This window comes from Miniopterus schreibersii (genome assembly GCF_964146895.1).
Source record: "Miniopterus schreibersii genome assembly, chromosome: 1".
In the NCBI taxonomy this organism is placed as follows: Eukaryota; Metazoa; Chordata; class Mammalia; order Chiroptera; family Miniopteridae; genus Miniopterus; species Miniopterus schreibersii.
The window spans coordinates 153,359,806-153,382,642 of record NC_138101.1 but is presented as its reverse complement, the minus strand read 5'-3'; the positions used below and the strand labels follow the sequence as shown (position 1 = coordinate 153,382,642).

Genomic DNA, 22,837 nt, shown 5'->3' with positions numbered 1-22,837 from the left:
AAAACTAGGTTTTGTTAAGTTTTATGAAGTTAGAATCACCAAGAGTCAACCATTGAATACAGTTTTAGTATTAAGCATACCCAAGTGATACTGAAATTATTCATAAAATTATAATTTTATGAATGCTAAAAGTTGGTAATTTTCCATGAACAATATCCTCCATTCTTATTGTTTTAATTTATTATAGTAAAAAGCATTAATACTATTTATAATAATTCTTACAATGAATTTTAGCTAGGTGTTCAGTTTATTATCACATCTAATCTGTTACTTACTCTGTGAGGTTTGAGTGTCTATGAACTTCTTTATCAAGGTATCTGTCGTTTGGGTATAAAGACTGAGAGCGTATCTCAGAGACTGAAGATCTGGGCTTTTCTCCAAGAAATTCTTTTTGAGGCCATTTCCTCCTGCGTGAAAGTATTGCTGAAGAGAAAATAAATAATGTAAGCAGCGGTACTTGGAAATAACAGTGGAGGACAGATTTTATAGCTGTAAGAGTAAACTTCAAATGGAATAATACCGTATAACCAATATAAGGTAGGTACAAAGAAAGTGCTACCACATGTCCATTGCTAAGTCATCATCATCTAGTTCAGGTTCCTTCAATATCTGAAAATATGCTCTACACCATGGACCCCAGATCCTTGAAGCTTAAGACTTTTCTTCTCATTTAAAACTTGAGTTAAGAATATGAGATCATGAAGAAGATGCAGTAGTCTTTAGAATGACACATTTAGGTAATAATCAACTTGGTTATTGACTTCTGTTCCCAGAGGATGAGAAAAGTATACAGGGGTAGCAGAATTTCACAAGGAAGGTAATTCAGTCACATATTTCCAGATACTATTTTGTGATTCAAGGCCAGACACCTGCTAGTCCAACTTTCCTATCCTGTAATCACACTGGTGCAGATATAGGCCAACCTAAAAATGCAGAGTGGTCCTTAGAAAGTCAACATAACAAGCTCAAAACACTATAATAGTTTAGATAAGATAATAGGGAAGATGTAAATTCTTTGACTATTAATATGGTCATTGAAGAATGTTAGCATTTTGTATGCTGCAAGTTTTATGCATGACGTCTCTTGAAAACAGAAGATGCAGAGATATGTGATAAAATTAAAATGTTTCCCCAATAATGTATACTATTTATTGTATTCTGTAAACGTTAGATAAATGGTTTTCTTTCTTTCTCTGTACCAACAATGCTAAACTACACACTCATTGCAACATGGCTCACTATGGTTCATGATCCCACAAAATGAAATATTTTGAAAAAACTCAACAAACAATTTTGATACGTGCTCTTAAATGGATATGTGTCATCCCTCTAACCCACTCATAATTATCTCAATTTTCTCCCTTATTCAAGGGAACATGTAGAAAAATATTCTGCTCATTTCTAGGCAACTGAGTGCACTTGTAAATAGTATAATGTAGAGAAGATTCTGGGCATAAGCCAGAGAAAGTAGGCAACGGGGATAGAATCTGAAGATTGTTCCAATTACAGACACCCTCCCCAAGAAGAAAAAACCATGGCCTCTTAAAATTCCAATAGAAAAATTAAAAAAGCCTTTTCTTACTTTTTAAAAAAGGACAAGGGTGTAATATTTAAATTTTGTTTTAAATATTGACCTTCTTATAAAAAATGTTAAAATCATTCCACAAGGAGAAAGTATTTACTGAGGACTATGAGTCCAGAATTGTTTCAGGCACCTTGGGAATAAAGAAATATGATCATTCCTTTCTTCATGAAACATGATACCCTATTTAGGGTGGAAAAAATATTAAATAGATGTATTGAAAGGGAATGGTTTAGTTTGGTCTTAACATTTTTCTCCTAGAGGAATGGTGGGGTGATCTCTGGAGGTCCGTTTACATAATGAACCAAGGAGCCATCAAATGCAATAACTCACCTGAATAGCAGAGAGCAGTGGGATAAATTAAACCAAGGATAGGCAGGATATCTGAAGGAAACACTCTCTCTCTGTGTTTCTCAGAGAAACTCCAGTCTTATTAAATCTAAGCATAAGTGCTAGAAGATTATAATAAAAAGAAATATAAGAAGAAACATAAGCAGCAGCTATAATGGTATTTTGCCATCCCTTGGGGCAAATGAGAGTCATCAGGAAAGATTGTGAAAGACTTTAAAATGGGGAAAAAAGATTAGTGGGTGTTCTCCATAGTATACCCATCTGGGTTATCTTTGGTTTCACTGTCTTTAAGCTATTTAAAACTCTGTTAATTGTAGAAAATGGGTAATAATATAAATGACGCTTGTCCATAGAACTGGAAATTAGTTATTTCTGGTAGGATAGAACTGATTATTGTTCTGTGGGTAGATCTGTTTTGCCTCTATTTGTAGGTTTACTTCAGCTTTCCTTATTGCTTATCCTTATGTGTGGTTCTTGAACTTCTCCTTTGAGCCAGTTGTAAGAGCTTACTGGTTCCCTCATTAATAGATGAGTTAAATAACATTTTGGTTTGTTTTATAACTGCATGAATGCCACAATTATACACCCTTTTAAAAACTGTTCTTTAACAGTGTATATAAAGTAGCAAGGGTGACACATTCATAAGGTGACCATAATTTTTACTCTCTAACTTGTGAGAACAGGGCCATGGGCCTGTGGCTCACCACAACAGCATTGGCGACAGGGTCAGCCTTCCTGCCTGTTCTTTCTCCCTCTGTCATTTAACAAATATTAATCCTATTTCATGAGCCAGGCCTTGTGCCCATTGCCAAGGATATGAAGCTAAAGAGGTCCAAAGGTTGCTCTCGAAGGGATTATAATCTAGTAGAAAATGTAACCAAAATGCCAAAATGGCTTCAATAATATGTTGCAGGTGTAAGAGAAATGATTTGAAATATAGATAATGGGGAGGCAAACAATTCTATTGGGGAAGGAATCAGTAGAGGTTTCTAAAGTGGTGACATCTTTGATGTTTATCATTTATCAGCACTGCCATTCTAAATTTCAGTAGCACCCAGGTAAGTCACTGCAGTGGACTAGAGAAAGAGGACAGTCTGCCTGGGTAACCAAGAGAAACCCTAGGAGTCCCCACAACACTCAAGAAGAATTGAGGTATTTGTAGTTCTCAGAATATGTTTCTTTGGTATAATTTAAACTATACTGGTTTACTGCTATTAGTCTATTCTCTGCACTAACTTTGTGCTGCCTAGAAGCTTCAAGTTAAGAGATGACATTGTAGTCTTGAAGATTCACGATGCTTATTAACACATTAAAAGGCTCTGAGGCCCACTGTGGTAAAGAAATCTGTTTAACCTTCCATTAACACATAGTGGTTCCCCCCTTACCTGCAGGGGATATGTTCCAAGAACCCCTGTGAATGCCTGAAACCAAGATAGCACCAAACCCTATATATACTATTTCTTTTCCTATACATATACGTCTACGATAAAATTTAACTTATAAATTAGGCACATAAAAGATTAACAACAACTAGTAATAAAATAGAACAATTATGACAATACAGTATAACAAAAGTAATGCGAATGTTGCATTATTAAATAAAATAAGGGTCACTTGAACACAAGCACTGAGATACCATAGATCTGATATCAAAACGGCTACTAAGTGACTAAATGGGTGGGGTTTGTGTACAGTGTGGAGATACTGGACAGAGGGATGATTCACATCCTGGGCAGGACAAAGTGAGATGGCCAAGATATCATTATGCTACTAAGAATGGTGCCCAATTTAAAACTTACGCATTGTTTATTTCTGGAATTTTCCATTTAATATTTTTGGACTGTGGTTGACTGCAGGTAACTGAAACCACGGAAAATGAAATCGAGGATAAGAGGGGACTACTTGTACTTCATTCTTAAAATGAGTTGGCTATAGGAACAGTACCACACAGGAGGTTTATTAACACTTGGGGACATAAGTATTCCATGGAATATGAGTTAAGAAATCCTAGGATAGATGAATGTGACAGGATTTCATACAATTGAGAGAGAGTTTTGAAGGTCTAGAAGGCTTCATGGAAGAAGGAAAGTAGAGTTAGGCTATAAAGGCATAAAATATGCATTTCTCCTTGCACCCCTTATAATTTTATAGGAAGACATGTTTTAAGTAGGAAGGCATTATTTTGTAGGTCTCTGGGACATGGGGGACTAATCAGGAAATGAAAATATAAATAATGCATGAGTGTGTTCCTGAGGAAAGCCTGTGGGTCTCCCTAGAGTTTTCGGTTATGACACTGGACTGCCTCTGCTAAAGGTTCTAGCAGGATTGTAAGTGAACAGAAGATTTGCAAGGGCAGAAATGATGCCTTTGTCTTTTGGGTGCGTTGCATAATAGGAGATGCTGCAAGACAAACTCAGGACAGAAGAAAGGAGAGTTAGGAGAGAAAACTGGTAAGCAAGATGCTATGAATGAAAGTCTCCATTCAGAGAACACAAATAACGCATACCATAGGCTTCTTACTCAGAGAGCAAAGGAAATGGCTTCTCTGTTTATGCAAATGAACCCTGATGAAATGCTACTTTATGGGAAGCCCTGCACACGGTGTTCAGAACCTGGGCCACGGCTCCTGAGAGCATGGGTCTGTTTATCTCTCCAAGAGAAAGGACGATGTGGTCACTGGGAGCGCCTTGCCATTCAGAGATTTCACATTCGGTTTTGACTCTTTGCATGAGCCCTGAAGGAGCAGGAGAGCTGGATCTGTATTTTGCTGAGGGCTGGGTTTGAAGGATATAAATGTGATGCTGATATGTGGGAGTGAATGTCTTAGCTTTTAAAATCCACTACCAACAGCTCAGTGCAACTGAGTTGCTCTCCATTTATTATAGTAAGTATTTTGGAGGGGAATTATGTCCTAGGGGGGAATCTGTGAATGTAGGTTTTAAAGCCTTCTCAATGTTCCCCTCATGCACCTGGAAAGTGGATTACTCTCCATTGGTTCTAAACAAGAAAACTCTGTTTTTTTGTTCCTCTGCAACCTGCAGCATAATCCCTGAACATTTCTGATCTGCTCAGATGTTTTACTTACACTGGTGCAAATTAACTGAAAATAATTGGCAAAATAACACTTTGGGACAGGTCATTTCCTCCTCATTCAAGAAAGGAATTTTCAGTCAGTTAGAGGACCGTGGAGATGGTGGCTGTAATTTAGTGCTGTGAAGGATACGGCTGTCAGCAGGGTAACAGTCTCCCTACCCTTGACCCTGTCCTGGCTGATATTTTCACCACAGGCTTGGACAGACAAAGACAGAAAGCATGTTTTTCAAGTGTGCACTTGAGCCAAAGCTTGAAGCTATTACACTGGATGACAGAATCTGGCTTCAGAAAGGTCTTGGCAGTCTGGAATGGTGGGTCAACATTAGAGGATCAGATGACAAAGAGAAAAAAGAAAGGCCTTTATTTATGATACAGTGTTTTCTGCAAAATACAGAATAGGGATGGCTTAGCTTAACATCATAAAATATAAAAAGTCATAAAACTTTATTTGCTCTCAAGTTCAACATGATTTAGTGAGTGATGGGGCAGCTATGGAAGCTTATGAAATCTTATCATGCATGAATACAGGTAATTGGGTCAAGACAAAGGGTGCGATAGAGCAACAACATTCTCTGCTGGTTAGAACAAATCTGGAATATCAGGGTCTTTCTTAATTCATTCCTAGGCTTCATTGTTTATGAGAAATATGAAAAAGTGAAGGGCAGCCAAAGGTAGGCGAGCAGGATTTTGTAAAGTCTAGGGACGTTATTTAATAATCGCTGCAACAATTTCAGGCAGCATCATAGTTTTCTCCTCTGTCTGAAGGGCTATCACATACCCCCACCCTACCCCCAAAATAAAATTTTTGTAGTAGTTTCAAAGGAAAGGAGGACCAACACATAGGTACAAGTATCAGGGAAGCAGATTTTTGGTTCAATATAAAGACAACCTTTCTAATAATAAGTGCATCTTAAATACTGGAGCTGTTGCTTATGAGTTAGTGAGGGCCCATTAGTGGCCATTAAGTGGTGGCCAGTTGACCACAGGCCAAGAGCACTGCAGACGGCATTTCTCTGCATGAGGAGAGGCGAGATGTTGGGTTTTGCTTCCAATTCTGAGATTTTAGAACCCTCGTCACCTCTTTGACCCACCATCCAGTCAGGTGGGTAGGATGGTCTGGTCACTGACTCCTAGCCCTTTGGTCTTGTGCCTTCCTATGGTGAAATTCTTTCCCCCTTTACTTTAAAATGTGCCAGACAATGTAATTCTGCATCTTTCCTCTGTGCAACGTGATTTTTGCATAGATTATTTAACCTCACAGTGTATCATTTTGTTTATTTTTAGAATGGAACAGAAATATCCTCCATGCCTGAGTGTAGTGTGGTAGAGATGAAATTAACTACTCTCTCTGTAACAGCTTTGTGAACTGTAAAGATCTTTCTATTTGTAAGAAAATATACTTAATTGGTAGAATACTCCCCCAAATCTAGCCCTGCTTTGTTTCCTGAGCACCAGTCCCTGCCTCCAGCAGTTTACTGGATACTTATTTTCATGTTTCTGCCACCATATCTAACTCCAACCTGGCAATAGGAAAATGACCCTCCTGCCTAATTTGCCATTTTTCTCAGTGGAGCCATGCTTCCCAGCATTAGCTGATACCTCTGCATCACCCTAGGCTCCTCCCTAATTCTTGCCCCAATTTCCATTGCCACGTTGCAGTGACTCTCCCTTTCTTGTGTCACTCATGTTCATCTTTCACTTTCTACGACCCTGGTGATAGCCCTCATCATCTCATTCATTAAATAACTGTAACTGATCTCTGTGACTATAATCTTGAATCAATCAATCCAGATTGCACACTCCTGTGAAATTTCCATTGCTAAAATGGTACTCCTGGCAGGCCATATATTTTCAAAATCATCAATGGCTCATTTATAGAATCCACTGAGGGTGCAAAAGGACCTCTGTACTTTCAACCCAAACCTCATTTTACACTGTTTTACTGTGCAAACCTCCAGTTACATCCAGTCAGGTGGGTAGAATGGTCTGGTCGCTGACTCCTAGCCCTCTGGTCTTGTGCCTTCCTATGGTGAAATCCTTTCTCCCTGATTATGTTCAAGTCATGCATCTTCCTCCATCCTTCCCACCCTGATGTCTCTCCCATCCAGCCTGTCAGCTCCCTTCCATCCCCATAAGACCACTCTTTCAGCTTTTCCTGATCCCTTGAGTTCATGGTGGTTGCTTACCCCTCTAAACCCTTACCACTTTTTATCCGTGCCCCTCAATTAGCATCTGTGTGATCCTGTTCTGTCTCTTACACTTGTCATATAAGTTAACACGTATCATTATCTAATTTTTAATGTGTCTTTTCCATCTTTAATCAAGACTAGAAACTCCTTGAGAGAAGGAACAGCACTGCTTCCCAGAGGGAAGTCTCAGAAAATACTGAAGAATCCTAGGGGGGTTGTGTTCTTTATAGTGAGAAGTTGCTGTGCACAGGAAACCGAAAGGCCAGAGCACAAGGCCTTACGGACTTGAACTATTGCTTAGGGCAAAGAACTAGATTTAATAGGTAGTTTCGCTGAGAGAGAATGAAAGTTTATTAAGAAAGGGTGAAAAAACTGGTTGCATAAGAGTACGTGGGATCTTGAGTTTAACAGCAGAGAGGGGCTCTTCCAAAGTAACCCTCTCCTCAGGCAATATAGTGATTATATTTAAAGCACTTTCTATATGACAGGAACTGTTTTACTTAGTTTATATGTGATAACTCATTTAATTTTCTGACAATTATCCTTTCAATTCTATTTTCATTCCCATAGGCAAGGGCAGTAACTTTCACACTCAGGTTTCTCTCTTCGCCCGCTATCCTGCTTCTCTAATTGCCAGTGGTATAATCTCCCACATAGTTTCAACTAGTTTATGTACATTTTTATTTATATTCATTTTCTGATATTTGTGGAGGCTTCCATCCTTTACAGTAATGTGTTGGCTTCGCTGATGTAAGGGTGCCTAGTGATTTCTTTATCTTGATAAGTATCTAGAGGGTTTTTTCTGTTTATTATTATTATTATTCTGCATGAAACTGCAAAAAATAAAGCACTTCAGACCTGATTGTAATTTGTGAGAGAAAAAAATAGTGCTGCTAAGTAAAAAAATCATGATAAATATGTCTGCATGCTTAGCAAGACATTCCTTTTATAATCCCAATTAAAAACTTTCTAAATTCTTCAACTCTTCGTGTTTGTCACATATTTGGAGATCTTTCACGGTCTATTTTTACTGACTGAAGGGAACATGCTAATGTTTCTTCACGAGTTTGCAGGAAGAGTTTACTTTTCGGTTCCATATGCTATTCTGGTAGTGATTTCCTAGGATCGTTTTTATTTCTTAAAATACCCTGAATCACAGTTTTGGTACATTCAGGCCGATAACTTATTTTTTCAAACTTAGATATAATAATAACCTGCCTTTAGCAACTGACATTTAAGAAAATTACTTGATAGATATTTAAAAAATTATTTTCTGCTACAACTGCAGTCCTCTTTTCCATGTCATAACAAATTAGGCTTCTCCCTTTCTTTTGCCAACAAACCGAAGTTCAGATTTTTTACTTTGATGCTTAAGCCTCAGTATTTTGGCTCCAACCCAATGTTCCTCTCTTACTCCCTGTAATATGCACCCGGTCACAACCTATTCCTCTGGCTAGACTGTGGCTTTCAGGCTGACCCCCACCTTCCCGCATTTCACTCATGCTTCTCTCTAGGCCTGCAGTGACTTTCCCCTAGCTTTCCCCTAATTTATCCTCTAAACTCCAATTTTTTCTCTCTAGGAAGCTTTCCCCTAGGTACCCAAAAGGATTTATCACCCTTTCTGTGCTCCCCACCACTCTGTGCACATCTCTTTTATCAGTTGTAGATGTTTTTGTTTATAAGTCAAGAGCAAGGTCTCTCTTATCCCCAGCCACCTCTTCATTACTCCCCATACTTGCTATATACAGTAAAGCTTCAAATAATAATTTTTAAATTATAATACTCCAAACTAGGTAAGGCACTATGTTCTTCCCAGGAGCAGCTGAATTTTAAATAATGCAAAAAAATATACTCATAATGATTTTTTTTTAAAGAAGTTGCTGAGAAGGAGCCACCAAAATTGCTTTGTGAAAAAACAGATAGCAGGATGGGGTAAGTAAGACCTTAGTTAGGGTCAGAACATCAGGCATAACATCGCATATCTTGCTATTTGTCTGGATCCTGAGTAGCAGAGGTGCTGCTACCTAGGATTAAATTAGTAAGTGATAAGTAAATTCCAAAGCTCTATTTGAATAGATATTCATATTTAGTCCAAATTCTTTCCTTTATACCAAGAAATTCAGATTTCTAGAGGGCCCTGATCCATGTGTTTATTATTTTAACCCCCTGTACTGGCACTGCATGCAGTAAAACACATCTGCAGTAAAACACATCTGCAGCATACACTGCAGTGTCACGTGCAGGTCCAAATGACAAGTGTTCCAGGGGATTGGAAAAGGTAGAACAATAAAACCAGCCAGCTTTTTTTCTGAGTATTTAGAACTTCATCATAAAATTACTTGAGGATTGTTCAAGATTTAAGAATTTCCTTAAGTCTGGAGATCCATGCTCAGGTCAAGAGTACCTGCTGTTGGAAAAGCGTCTTTGAAAGAAATCCACATTTCAGGGAATCCCAGCAGTCCCGAGTCTTCCTGACATGTGATCTGAGACTCAAAAGCTCAACTAGGTCCCTTTCAAACTAGGGTTTCCAGGTTGGCCTCTCTATTAGCTTGCACATACTGATTAGGCTGTTGGCTATCTGCCTCATAGCTGTCGTCTTGCTACTTTTATTTTCAAATACTATTGATTTGGCTGTGTTGGCAGGTGAATGGAATGTCTCAAAACCCAACCATGCTAGCAGGAGCATGTCACTATAACTTCTGTTACTTGTACCATATCCTAACCTTCTGGCTTATAATTAAAACTACATGTGACTGATATTAGAAAATGTCCAGTAAAAATTTTATTATTTAAGAGAGTTAATATTTTTTAGCAATACTTACATAGAGGTTGAAAGATTTTAAATTATTTCTAAATAATTAGAAAATAATCTAAATAATTGAAATATCGTATTTTAATTTAGAAAGAATTAATCACTCAGAAGAAATATCATCCATTTTGGCCTGCTACATTTTATCCACACTTTGTTAACATTTAGTGAAATAATGTGACATAGAAGCAAGGTCATTGACTATAGAATTTGGAATTTTTTCTCAGCTCTGCCAGTTACTAGCAGTCTGTGGCCTGAGACAAACAATTTAAATCCTGTCTTCTCATCTATAAAATGTGAATAATCATTCTTGACCTATCTACCACCCAAGATATTTATAAGGACCAGGCGAGATGATGTACATACCTGAAAGATATTTAAAAAAATTAAAAACACTATTTCGGTCTATATTCTGTAAACATAGCATTTTCTTTCTTCTTTTCTTACTCCTAGTTTATCTGCTTAAATTGAGCTAAAGAGAAATTAAGGCTCATCTCTTTGGCAGCCTTTGGGTGTTAGTTTGGTTAGCATCTGCTCCTTGTAAGAACATCTTCCTCATGAGGGCTCTGCTGGTCTTACAGTGTTCCTTTTCTGAGCTCCAGGCAGAGAATTGGGGTTACAATTATTTTAAGGAGTATTCTTCTTTCTCTTCCTCCTGAGTTCCTTCGTAGTCAACATGAGAATTAGTGCTTGGTATAGCAGTCAGTAGGGGCAAATCTCAGCTGTGGACAAGATAAAGGGAGTCCTCACTTTGGTTAACTGAGGACAAGGCCATTGAAAGCAGATATAGGGGAAAAACCTGGCAGATGAGTAGGACACGGGGACAAGAGAGCCTAATAGCGTGGAGACCCCTGAGAAAGAGGTGGCATCACATTAGTCGGGGAGTAGGGGGACTGGAGACTGGACCTCAGGCTCTGAGGCTCAGGAGTACCAAGGTCAGAATCCAATCCCAAAATAATATGATAATGACACAGAGCCACTTATTCGACCTTGGACATCAGACAAGTCCTAAAGAACAAGGCAAGTATTTGTTGGCTGAATCTGAATTAAAAGACCATCACAGGTGACCCAGACAGGAAGATGGGAGAGTTGAGCTGTCAGGATGTAGACTTGCTTGGGGCTCAGGGTTGTCCCAGAGTCAGGGCAGAGCTCAGCCTACAGGTGTTGGTCACGTGTCCTGACCAAGACAAATTAAAGAGATATTAGGGTTGCGGACAGGCGTCAGGTCTGTTAATACTCTGAATGCCACTCCATATTTTCACAGAACACTTTTTCCTTTCTCTCTTCAGGTCAGACATTGACCGAATAAAATCCATGAAGGGCTGAATTTAGATTCTAAAAGTTTTACTTTTTACCCTCTTCATGGTGCACACAACAATAAGAGCTCTTATTTTTTCCTACTGCCGTGCTGCTATCACTCCAAAGGTCGTTTCTTATTCACTTTTTTTGAAAATAATTTTTAAAAAGAACTGGTTTCTCATTTTTCACCTTTTTTCTCTTTCTGAAAATTATTTTGTAAAATTTCTATACTTCCAGGCAATACTCTTGCTGTATCTTTAGAAATTCTATTTCTGTAATCTCACAGCCTAAATTCACAGTCCCCAGTTTCCACCAGGGCTACAAACCTTTCACCTCACAGATTTCACTTTGCAGTTTTTGACATGGAAGAAGTAAAAGACAGCCTCTTATTAAATGCTGACGCTGCAAAATAGAAGCCATGAGGTGGTAGTTTTGAGAAGGTGTCCAATTGTTTTCCAGTAGAACTCTGTCCTAATGAATTATAAAGTCTGTTTCTATCCAGTGTGACTATGCCGTGCTCTGAAAAGAAGCTCCTGGTAGCTGACACTTTTTGCTACATGGCTCACACATCCTTGAATAATAGATGCTTCCCACAGTGAAGCTGGAGACATTGGACACAGCTTAAATTTTGGAGATAGATTAATTTTTCATTATTTAATAAACCCTAACAGATAAGGACAAAATTTAGTATATAAATATATAAGGGATCTATAAAAGCAAAGCCATTCTAAGTTAAATTTTGAGATGTGCCCACATTTAGCCCACACCACCACGTTTGGTCAACCTTTGGCTATGAAAAATTGATGCACACAACACAATGCCTTTGAGTTTTGAGCAGAAAATTAAATTACTGTGCTGCAAGAGGAGAAGATTGATCTTTTAAAAACCATTTCAACAAGCATAGAACACATAAAAAGAAATTCTGTTAACCTCAAATCTCCTGAGGCATCTGTTTAATGGGGCGTTGGGGGTAGTGCATGTCTTTCTTTGAAAACATATGTTACAGCATAGGTTTCACACATGTTTTCTAGAGATAGACAAAGGAGGCAAGTAAAAGGGCAGTAATATGGATGTAATAAGAAGGTGGTATAGGATAAACTGACACACTTCAGGAATGTATCTGTATAACTGTCCATGGACGGCACAGCTCTGCAGAGATGCATCTGGGGCTCCTTTCTCAGAATGTACCCGGAGGATTCTGGATACAGATCCAGAGGTAGTGTCACCTTACCTTGATGGTAGCCAGGACCACCTCCATTATGGTGCATTGTCTCAGTGTCAGACCCTTGGCATCCTCTCGAATCATGTGCTCCTGTTAAACAGGTTAACAATTGCTTATAAAATGACCAGTTTATTTACTTAACAACTATTTTCAAACAAAATCTGCATAATCCCCATATGCAAATATTTTTACTTGAAATATTTTCTTATCAATACTTTTTAGATGATTATTTTGTCATATGTTCAATAAATATCCATTTTGCCAAAATAAGAAATGCTAAATGTTTACTTAGAGAGTAGTACTTTGATTCATATGTGGCTTTTCCCCCCCACTTACAAGTTAATGTTAGAATAGAGCAGAGAAACCTGAAAAATGTGAGCCAAAGCCTTTTCACTTTAATTCCTTGCTTTATGTTCTGTAAGCTAAAGAAGGTCAATTATAGAAAAGATTTGAGGTGAATTTTAGCCTCTCTCAATTATTTCTGGTAGAGATTCCTTTACCTATCATGCCTCTAATTTATTCTCTTTCTTAGAGCCCCTTAATGCCTAGTCATTACCAAGAAAGAGTTAACTGAATTCAGGTCTAGATATTTTCAATATTTCAAAATCATTTTTCAATATCTTAGAACTGATTTCCATAATTCACAATGGGTTTTCCTCATTGTTCAATGTGGACTGTCTCAACTAATCATTCAAAGCTTCTTTAGGGAAATGATGGTAGAAAATTGAAGATAACAATAAAAAAATAGAAACTTGTTGAAGATAAAAATTTTTAAGTTACTGACCTGCCAAATTAATACAATCTCACCCGGGCTGCCACTATTCTAGTCAATAAGATCTAACAAGTATTTATCGAGTGCTCATTATGTGCCAGTACTGGTCCAGGTGGCCGAGACATATTGTTCAATAATATGCCTTCCTGGAACTTAAATTCTAACTTCAATAGGTGCCTTTGTGTGAATTAGAGGAAAAGCCCATGTGGGTAGACACAGTTTCCAGAACGCATGGCTTGAGTAATGGATAAGTACCTTAGGTCAATAATAAAAGGTGCCTCTTTCCCTGTGGGGCATAGTTTTGCGTCAGCGCTTACGGCTTGGCAAGTGGAGCATGGGCTTTATGTTGACCGTCATTCACTACTTAGCCAGGTACTCTGTGAAAGTCACAAATTGTGCATCATAATGAGTGGCTCATCTTTCTGTTCTAGACCTTATGTGGCTATTTAGTAGGTGCTACGACTTCCTGAAGGTGATTTCTATGTCTTACTTCTGTAGCCTTTCGGTGCCTGTCCTGGCAATCATCACCTGCCAGGCATGCAGTATATTTTTGCTAATTGAATTGTACTTCTTTTAGCTTATCTCGTTAAGTTCAGCGTGCTTAAATAGAAGCGTACTCCTTTGAATATTGCTGAAACCATGGTGCAATGCTTCATGGATCCATGGTATACATGCCTGCATCTTTCTGATATAGGGATTTCAACTGAAATATATGAGTCCATTTTCTATTTTTTGAACATAAATATTAAATACCTATTGAGACTCAAAGGGTAATGGGAAATTTTTAATGAATTATAGGGGGAAATGCTTTAGGGATAGTAAATACAAATATTTTACATTAAATAAATCTCTGGCTTCATCAGTCTTTTTTTTTTTGAAATACATCTTTATTGATTTCAGAGAAAGAGGAAGGGAGAGGGAGGGATAGAAACATCAATGATAAGAGAGTCGTTATTGATCAGCTGGCTGCCTCCTGCACGCCCCCAACTGGGGATTGAGCCTGCAACCCAGGCATTCGCTCTGATGGGGAATCAAACTTCAATCTCCTGGATGCTGGGCTGATACTCAACCACTGAGCCACGCCCAGCCAGGTGGCTTCATCAGTCTTGACTAGCTTTATGATGTGTTCAAATTTTTTAATAGAAGCTGATAAATAATATATATGGTGCTGTAGAAAAATATAATCTTCCAGGATTTAACAATAGCTTATTCAAATAAGAGAGTCTCTGAAAGACACTGGCAATGATGAGTTACTGCTTGCTTGCAGCAAACTCATAGTCTCAGGTGTATTTTTATTCATTGGTTTGATATTCTGTTACCCTCCATAAGATGTACTTATTTTAAAAATTATGACAAATCTGATCCCATTAAATAGTCAAAAGTTGGGTATACATAATATCCATACATTATGAAGTTCCAGGTAATAAATATCTATCAAACTGCTGAATACTTGTTTTATGAATCCATTCAAAATTGTAGTTCCCTCATTCTATTTTCCTCGATCCTGTGTTCTTTTAAGTAAGGTTGTTAGTTGTTAATATTTCTATATAGGATTTCTAAATTTATCCATCGGTACAATTATTTTAAATAGCACTTTTCCAGTGGATCAAATCTGCTTTCAAACTAACATATAAAAAATGTAAAGGCCCAAAGGTTTAAAACAAAATTTGGTAGTGACATTGTAGTAAAATAAGGGAAAATAGCTTTGCAAAATTTCAAGTTCTTTATTATAGCTGGATTTTTAAGGGTTTTTTGCATATGATTATAGAAGTTTTATTGCTCTATAATTCAAGTAATGATTAAGTGGACTAATAATTTAAAAATTAAAAAAAATCAAGGGTCAGTAATACAAAAATATGACACAGAACTAAGTTATTTCCCATCACCTATGGACACCAAGATTCTATTTTTAGTCCTTTAGATTATTTCAGTGTTGATGAAATAACCCTTTTAGGATGTTTTATTCATAATTTGCTATTAGATAATTACAATAGAAAGATAATTCATTGAATTGATGAAATTTGGGGGCTGCAAAGGGACCTAAAACCTGTATTTTCTGTGGATTTGATTTTTTCCACCTAGCCTGCATATGCCTTCTGGGGAACCAGTCTCCATCCTGCTCAGAGTTTGTAAGATTTGAATGGGCCTGACTTCAGCTCAGGAGTGCCTATGTGAGTTAAGCCAAATGGCATATGTCACTCCCCAGGCCACAGTCGTTAGCTTGGGAATGGTGATCACACTCCATCAGAGCTAATGATGTGCCCGTGGACTTTGCTGGAATTCTTTGCATCAAGGTGGGTATCCTTCCCTCCAGGATTTCAAGTTCAAAGGTGTTAGATACAGAGCAGAGATAGTTATTTTACAAATAGGAAGGGAGGTTTGTTACAGCAATGCATCAAATAAGGAGAGAGCAGCTGAGAGGTAGTAACTGGGTTCCATAACATCGTTTCAGTTCCCAATCAAGCAGTGACGGAAACTAGTTATCCCAGGACGATATAGTTTCATGTAGAAATAAAAATCCCTCTTTGCTTATGTTAGTATGGCTTTTCATCACCTGATACTGAAACATTTCTAGCTGGTATAATGATCCTTTCAGGAAACTGAAGCTCAGGGAGATGGAGTATGTTTCCTAATATCACACAGATGCTAGAGCATGGCAGGGCAATTTCTTTTGTAATGAGACACTATGCTGTTTCACCTTCATGGTTTTATATGAGGAGCTTCAACACTGTAAAATGCATTTTTCAATATAGAAACTGGAAATCCCAGGAAGGTAATAAGAGGGATAAATAAAGAGATAGAGATCCAAGATAGAAAATAATAGTTTGGCAGTGACATCTACCTTCCCTTGGAACTATCAAAATCACTGAATACCTGAAAAAACAATTTTAGGTGATGGTTATGTCTTCTAAATAGATTACTGGCCTTTTTTTTCTGAGGAAGGGGATAATGTAGGTGATAAAATAGGATTGTGAAATTACAGGGCAGCTGTTTTTATCACAGTAAGTAATTACACAGCCAAATGGATTATCCTCCCTCTGTGTTTTATACACAAAATAATCCTGGTGATACCTAACTTGGAGCTGCCAGCTGGGGGTGGAGGCAAATAGCTGTTTCTGTGAGTGAGAGGTGGCATCCTCTTTGCAGTTACTATGCAAAGATAGTGTTTGCATTATCTCACTTATCCTCACAACAATCCTACAAACCACGAGTTAAAATTTTCTGCATTTAACAAATGCCACATCTGAAGATTAAAAAGGTTAAATACTTTGGCTAGTGTTGACATAGTTGGAAGCGGCGGAGGCAGAATTGGAAACAAGGTGGTCTGTGTCTGGAACCCATCTCCATGCTCCACTGTATTCTAATCCATAAAAATTAAACAAAACAACATGTATTTTGACTATAGGCACAATGTTGGCCTATATGCGGTCCACTGATGAAAGAATGGATGGATAAAGGAAATGTGGTCTATACATATAATGGAATATTATTTGGCCTTTAAAACGACGGAAGTCCTACCATATGTGACAACATGGATGAACTTGGAGGACATTATGACAAGTGAGACAAGCCAGTCACAGAGAATAATATGTATTTTAACCAGTCAAGTTCCTATCCTAACTAGTCAAGTTCCTACCACAGCTGCAAAGGATTGTGAATCTCAAGCAATAACAAAGGGCAAGGTTATTGAGTCAGCAAATTCTCATTTATAAATTTAATGTCTGTTTCGATGAGTTTCATTTTTCCAACTAGGTTTTTTGCTTACAAGACTTCTCTAGACTTTACTGGATTTCTACAAAACATTCCATTTTGCCTTTATTTGTACAAAGCCATTTTACTATATGAAAGAAAATATGTTCTCTAACTTACCCCAAAAGCAGTAATACTGAATGCTACAATACAAAGTCAAATATTCCCAGTTGCCCTACCAATTGGAAAATGTAAGAAACATGGCAGAAAGAAAAAAAAAGAAAAAAGAAAACTTCAGTCCCTAAATCTGACCTGGTTCCTCCTTAAAGCAGACTGTGAGATCACAGACACACAGGTTCTTAGTCCTGCCATGGGAGATACCATGACCAGTAGGAGGATGCTTTCTTGCAGAGCTGTAGTTAGCTCATCACTTTTCACAGACAACCAGCAATTTAAAAAATTCTTATTACCTTCAGTTTTGATAATTGTCCAAGATCTTTAGCAGTGATGAAAATCATCTGGGGTCCCTGGAGATACACATAAAAAAAAGAGAGAAGATTTAATCTTAAAAGTTTCAGTAACAGTCACATTAGAAATGTGTCAATAAAGTATTTGCTTTATTTCCCTATAACATTTGTGACTTTCATGCCAGATGCCATTAATAGGTCCATTTTACAGACTGGGTCAAAGATACCCAGTACCACTAGCATTGTAACTGTCCTCATAGGTATCCCACTTCTGTAGGTGTTAAGTCTGAGTTACTGAATGGGTTGCTGCTTACACAGCCAGTTTAATAGATCATATGGATTAAATCAGTGATCTTGATGTTTTATTAATTTACTTTCAATAGAGGCAACTCCTGTATTCCATTTCTTCCCAAAATAAATCTCTGCAAGTTTTCATTAAGATACAGAGCTAAAGAAGGTGAGCCGAGCTGTTCCTCCTGAGACGTGGTGTCATCTCTCAGACACCTGCCCCTGTAAGTCCTCTCTCAGCTGGAGCCTTTTTCCGAACCTCAATATCCTGTTAAGAGTTTGAAAAGCACCAGAATAAACCATAAAACACACTACTAGAATGAAAAACTAGAGGGATATCTGTTGGTAAGTGTGACAGGAAAAGTATTTAATTTGACTAAGTTCGTTAGTAGCCTAGAATACTTTCACAGTAAGGAAAATCAACCATTATGGAGGAACACTCTCCATATATATATTTTAAGTAGAGTCTTTATATTCATTAGGAAATTAAACACTACGAAGTTCACGAGAACAGCAACCATGTCTAATTTGGCTCATATTTTATCTCCAACACCCAGCATAGTGCCTACGATACAGTAGAAGCTCAAAGAAAATGTATCAAATGAATGAATAAATGATCTAGATTCATGCTTAGAGATCTCAATGCTAGAGAAAATTGAGGTGAGGTCAGCTTTCCCAGGGCAGTCCTATTTCAACACTGAAATATCATATATATTGTTTCTGCTATGACATGATTTGTGTCTTCTTGAAAATCCTCATATTCTACAAAATTGTGCACTAGAAATAGTAGGGCTCATGGGGAAAATAGCAGTGGGCAGCACCGTTAAATCTCATGCAATTTTGTTAACGAATAACTGTCTGAAACAATAAATGCTACTTTGGGAGATAGCTTGCAGGTTGCTCAGTGAGGCTGGTGGCTGCTTCAAGGAATATTAAAAATTAAAAAAGAAAAACCCAACAACAAAGCAACAGAGTACAATTATGGGCTGAGACAATACCCATACAGGCACAGGGAGGATAGCCTGCCATGTGTGAGCCATGCAAGGTGCATCTTTCTGGATAGAGGCTTATGGGAAAGTGGACTCTCCTGCAGTTAAATTTTTTTTTTTTTTTTTTTTTTTAGCTTTGGCCAGTGTTTCTCAGTGGTTAGAGTGTCACCCTGTGCATGAAGGGTCACAGATTCAAGTCCCGGTAAAGGGCACATACCTGGGTTGCAGGATCGATCCCTGGCACCAGTAGGGGCATGTGTGGGAGGCAACCCATCAATGTGTCTTTCTCACATCAATGTTTCTCTCTCTCTCTCTTGCTCCCCTCCTCCCTTCCACTCTCTAAAAATTAATGGAAAGATATCCTCGGGTGAGCATTAACAAAAACAATAGTATTTTTAAAAATTGGGGATGAAAGGGCTCCTGCCTATATAGTAACCAAGCTCAGTGCCTTCTTTTTCTGAAGTTTATAGTTCTTCTAGTATATTCCAGAGCCTCTCACCTAGGCAAATTTTTATATAAAGCAACCTAACTTCCAGGCTATACTGATATCATCCCCCTTTTGATCAATAACATAATCACTAACTGGTGTTACTGAAACACTTTATGTATTATAGCAGAACAAGGTATGTGTGGGGGCGTGGAGTGTGTGTATATGTGTTTATATGTGTGATGTGGCTACTCTTATGTACAAATGATTATACCACACATTAACAGCATGAAGGAAAACAAAGTAATTTATATTTTATCACCCATTGTTGGCAATAAATAAGTAGAAAAAACGTGTGTTTTTGCATCTTGAAACACTTTACAAGAAAGCATTTTCTATATAATTTCATTGGATAAATACAAACTGAATGTGCATAATTTGTAGTTCAATAAATATTTTAGTTTACTTTATAATTACTCATTATTTGCATCAATTTATCTTCCTCACAAAAAAAATATTACTCTGTTACAGATGGTTGTTAGGATTACTTGTTCTTTGCTTGGCTCAGGAAATGGGAACTGAGATACCTGGCACTGAGTATCCATTTGGCCACTGTCTAACTTTGCTGCCAATTGATCTTCCTGGTTCTTTTTTAATTCACTGTGTATGATACAGTCATGCGCTTCAAATTCTCTGAAAGGTGTCTCCTCTATTAACCTCCAAGGGGGAAGGTAATAGATGGAAGCAAAATGTAAAGATGGAAAGAATTCCATATGGTAGTGCTGGATTTATCTTCTTAAACTGTAAGATTTCAGAAAGAAACACAGTGAAGTTCTACCCTAAATCTATTTCTCTGGAGGTTCACAGTAAAATTAAATTTAAAAAATTATGTGTGTAGACCAGATAACCCTATAAATTGAACTTTGATATATTTTTTTCAAGAGATGAAGTTCAATTGCTACTGCCACTATATAAAACGGATTTGTATAAGAAAATGTTATTTAAATGATCATTATTAAGACACTGCATACCAAATGCCTTTTCCCAAAGTGGATTTAATTAATATTTCATTGAGGTCAAATCCACTCACTTAAACAGAAAACGATTAGATGGGTTATTGAAAAATATAATCAAACTTGAGTTTAAATACTTACGGTTTGATCTGTCAGAGGAGGGAGAACAATCTGCTTCTCTATTCTGTTGAGAACTAGCTTCCACAGCTCTTTCAAAACTCGCTTCAGAACCGTTTTCTCACAGATTTTTGCTGAGAGACTTAAGCTGAAGTCAAATAACACATGTAATCACTTATGAGTCTCCTATCCAGGTATCAACTTATTTTACTGATCAGAGAATCACATTTTTCAATACTGAGGTTCAAATACCTGCAGAGGCCTTTATAGTATTCAAATGCTAAATTTCAAATAAAAATACATAATATTAAATATCTATTTCATCATACTATACATTAGATAATTCACTACTTGGTAGAAAACGATTTCAGATTTTTCCTTTTCTTAAGTTGTTTTCTAAATGGACAGCAAGGCTCCCAAAGGACATGGTTTTCACCCTCATTCCCCCCTTGTTTACAACATGCTCTGTGTTCACGGTGCAGGCCGAACATCAATCAAATACATTTCATCAGTGCCTGGCACTGAGCCTGAACAAGATGGCAAAGATGCATCTAACTGCGCACAAGAGCCGATATTTACCAACTTTATTATTTATGAATTTTCCAGTTTTATTGATATATAATTGACATATAACATTGTGTATGTTTAAGGTGTATAACAATGATTTGACATGAGTATATATTGTTAAATGATCACCACAGCGTTTAGTTAACATCCATCACCTCACATAGTTATAATTTTTTTCTTGTGATAAAAACTTTTAAGATCTACTCTCCCAGCAATTCTTAAATATACAATACAGTATTGTTAACTCTAGTCACCATGCTGTACATTACATCCCCAGGACTTATTTATCTCACCGCCCCGTTCCCCACCCCTGGCAACCACAAGAGTTGTTCTCTGTTTCTCTGAGTTCAGTTTTTTTTTGTGGTGTGTGTGTGTGTGTGTGTGTGTGTGTGTGTGTGTTTAAGATTTCAAATATACCAACTTTAATAGGTTTAAGGTCTCTGTTACAAATTATTCTCATGGTGAGATAATGATGGTGACACCTTCTAGCACTTACATAACACTTCAGTTTATTAATCTCATCTGCAGATATTTCTCATCTATTACTATATACACTTTAGAGGTCAAAAACAGGCTCAGAGAGGTTAGGGAACTTGTCCAAAGAAGTGAAGTTAGTAAGTGAGGGCTGAGATTCAAAGTCAGGCTCTTCCTCTAAATCCACATGTCGTCCGTGTCCTGTGTTGTCCTTGATGAATGTGTTTGTGTAGGAAGGCCCAGCAGCATATGAAGACACACTGCTGCATAAATAATACTGAATGTATCAAAATATGACAATGAACTGTGAGCCTTTAAGAACAGCTAATCAAACCCATTTCACAGAGGGCCAAGGCTGGGTCATACATGTCATGAAAACTTCATTGACTATAGTCTGCTAAATACTCTGCATACTTTTGGACTCAGAAATTATAACCTGGGTTCTTGTTCTGAGAGAGAGAGAATTGACTGTTTTAAATATGTAAATATATAATTAATATTTAAATAATCAAATTAATAATATTTAAAGGCATGTGACATGTGAGAGGCAAAGGGAGAGGTTTTTAAAATACATGTTCATGTAGAAATATTTCTCCTAATACTATAATCTGTATTTAATATATCACAATACATGAAAACAACCTCCTCTGGATGAAGAGGAGAGTTGGGGACCCCTGAGGCATATCTGTGGAACTCTGCAGCCCCACTAGTTTAGAAAGTGTTGTTCAAGGGTAATATTTCTAGCCTGCTGGTGGCTATTCAATATCTAGACATAGGGTAGAAGCCAGCAGATATGTCATGGCAGAACAGCAGAATTTCTCTATGCTCAGAGAAATCCCTAGGATAACTTGAGACACAACACATCTGCAAATTTTGCAGCAGATGTGTAATCTCCATTTCCAAGGTCTGAATTTGAGAATTGATCTTGTTTCTATGGGCAGCTCATGTACTTGGAGTGCTAACTACCTCTGCTTAGACTGGAGCTGCATGAATGGTATAAAATCATTGACATGTTTGCAGCTCTGTGTGGGATTTCTGCCAGCTGGAGGTTTACAGCTCCTTTCATGAGTAGTGAGGTCATGGTGGAGAAAATGAAACATATACAAATAAGATGTCTTACTCAGAGAGGCTGCACAAAGGCAAAAAGAGCCTATATGTTTATAATGTAACACAATTTCTAAGGGGACTTTCTCAAAGCTACCTGGAAGACTTTCAGCCCATGATTGTTAATTTTAAATAACAGGGGGGAAAAAACACCTAAAAATGGGGCATCTAGCAACCGCTTCCTTAATTTAGTCAAAGACAATCAACTTGATAAGGCAAACTGAAAGGCATGTATTTGGAGCCAGGGCTATCTAGATTCACTGACCACAGAACCAATAAACCAGAAAATTGTCAAACGCCTGGTATACTAGCTGGACATAGAGATATTCTGTCATATAGTTGGTAAGATTTTCATGATAACTCATCCAAATTTACTCCCATCCC

At 37.5% G+C, this 22,837-nt stretch overlaps 1 protein-coding gene across 1 annotated transcript in view; it reads right to left on the bottom strand.

Moving 5' to 3' along the window:
- UNC13C (unc-13 homolog C) overlaps positions 1-22,837 on the bottom strand; it is a 462,926-nt gene that overhangs the window by 41,557 nt on the left and 398,532 nt on the right. The window contains exons 26-29 of the mRNA XM_081120504.1: positions 20,333-20,456; positions 17,478-17,534; positions 12,555-12,635; positions 276-423 (exon numbers count right to left, since the gene is read on the bottom strand). Coding sequence (XP_080976630.1) covers positions 276-423; positions 12,555-12,635; positions 17,478-17,534; positions 20,333-20,456 — 410 coding nt within the window. The remainder of the gene's footprint in view (positions 1-275; positions 424-12,554; positions 12,636-17,477; positions 17,535-20,332; positions 20,457-22,837) is intronic.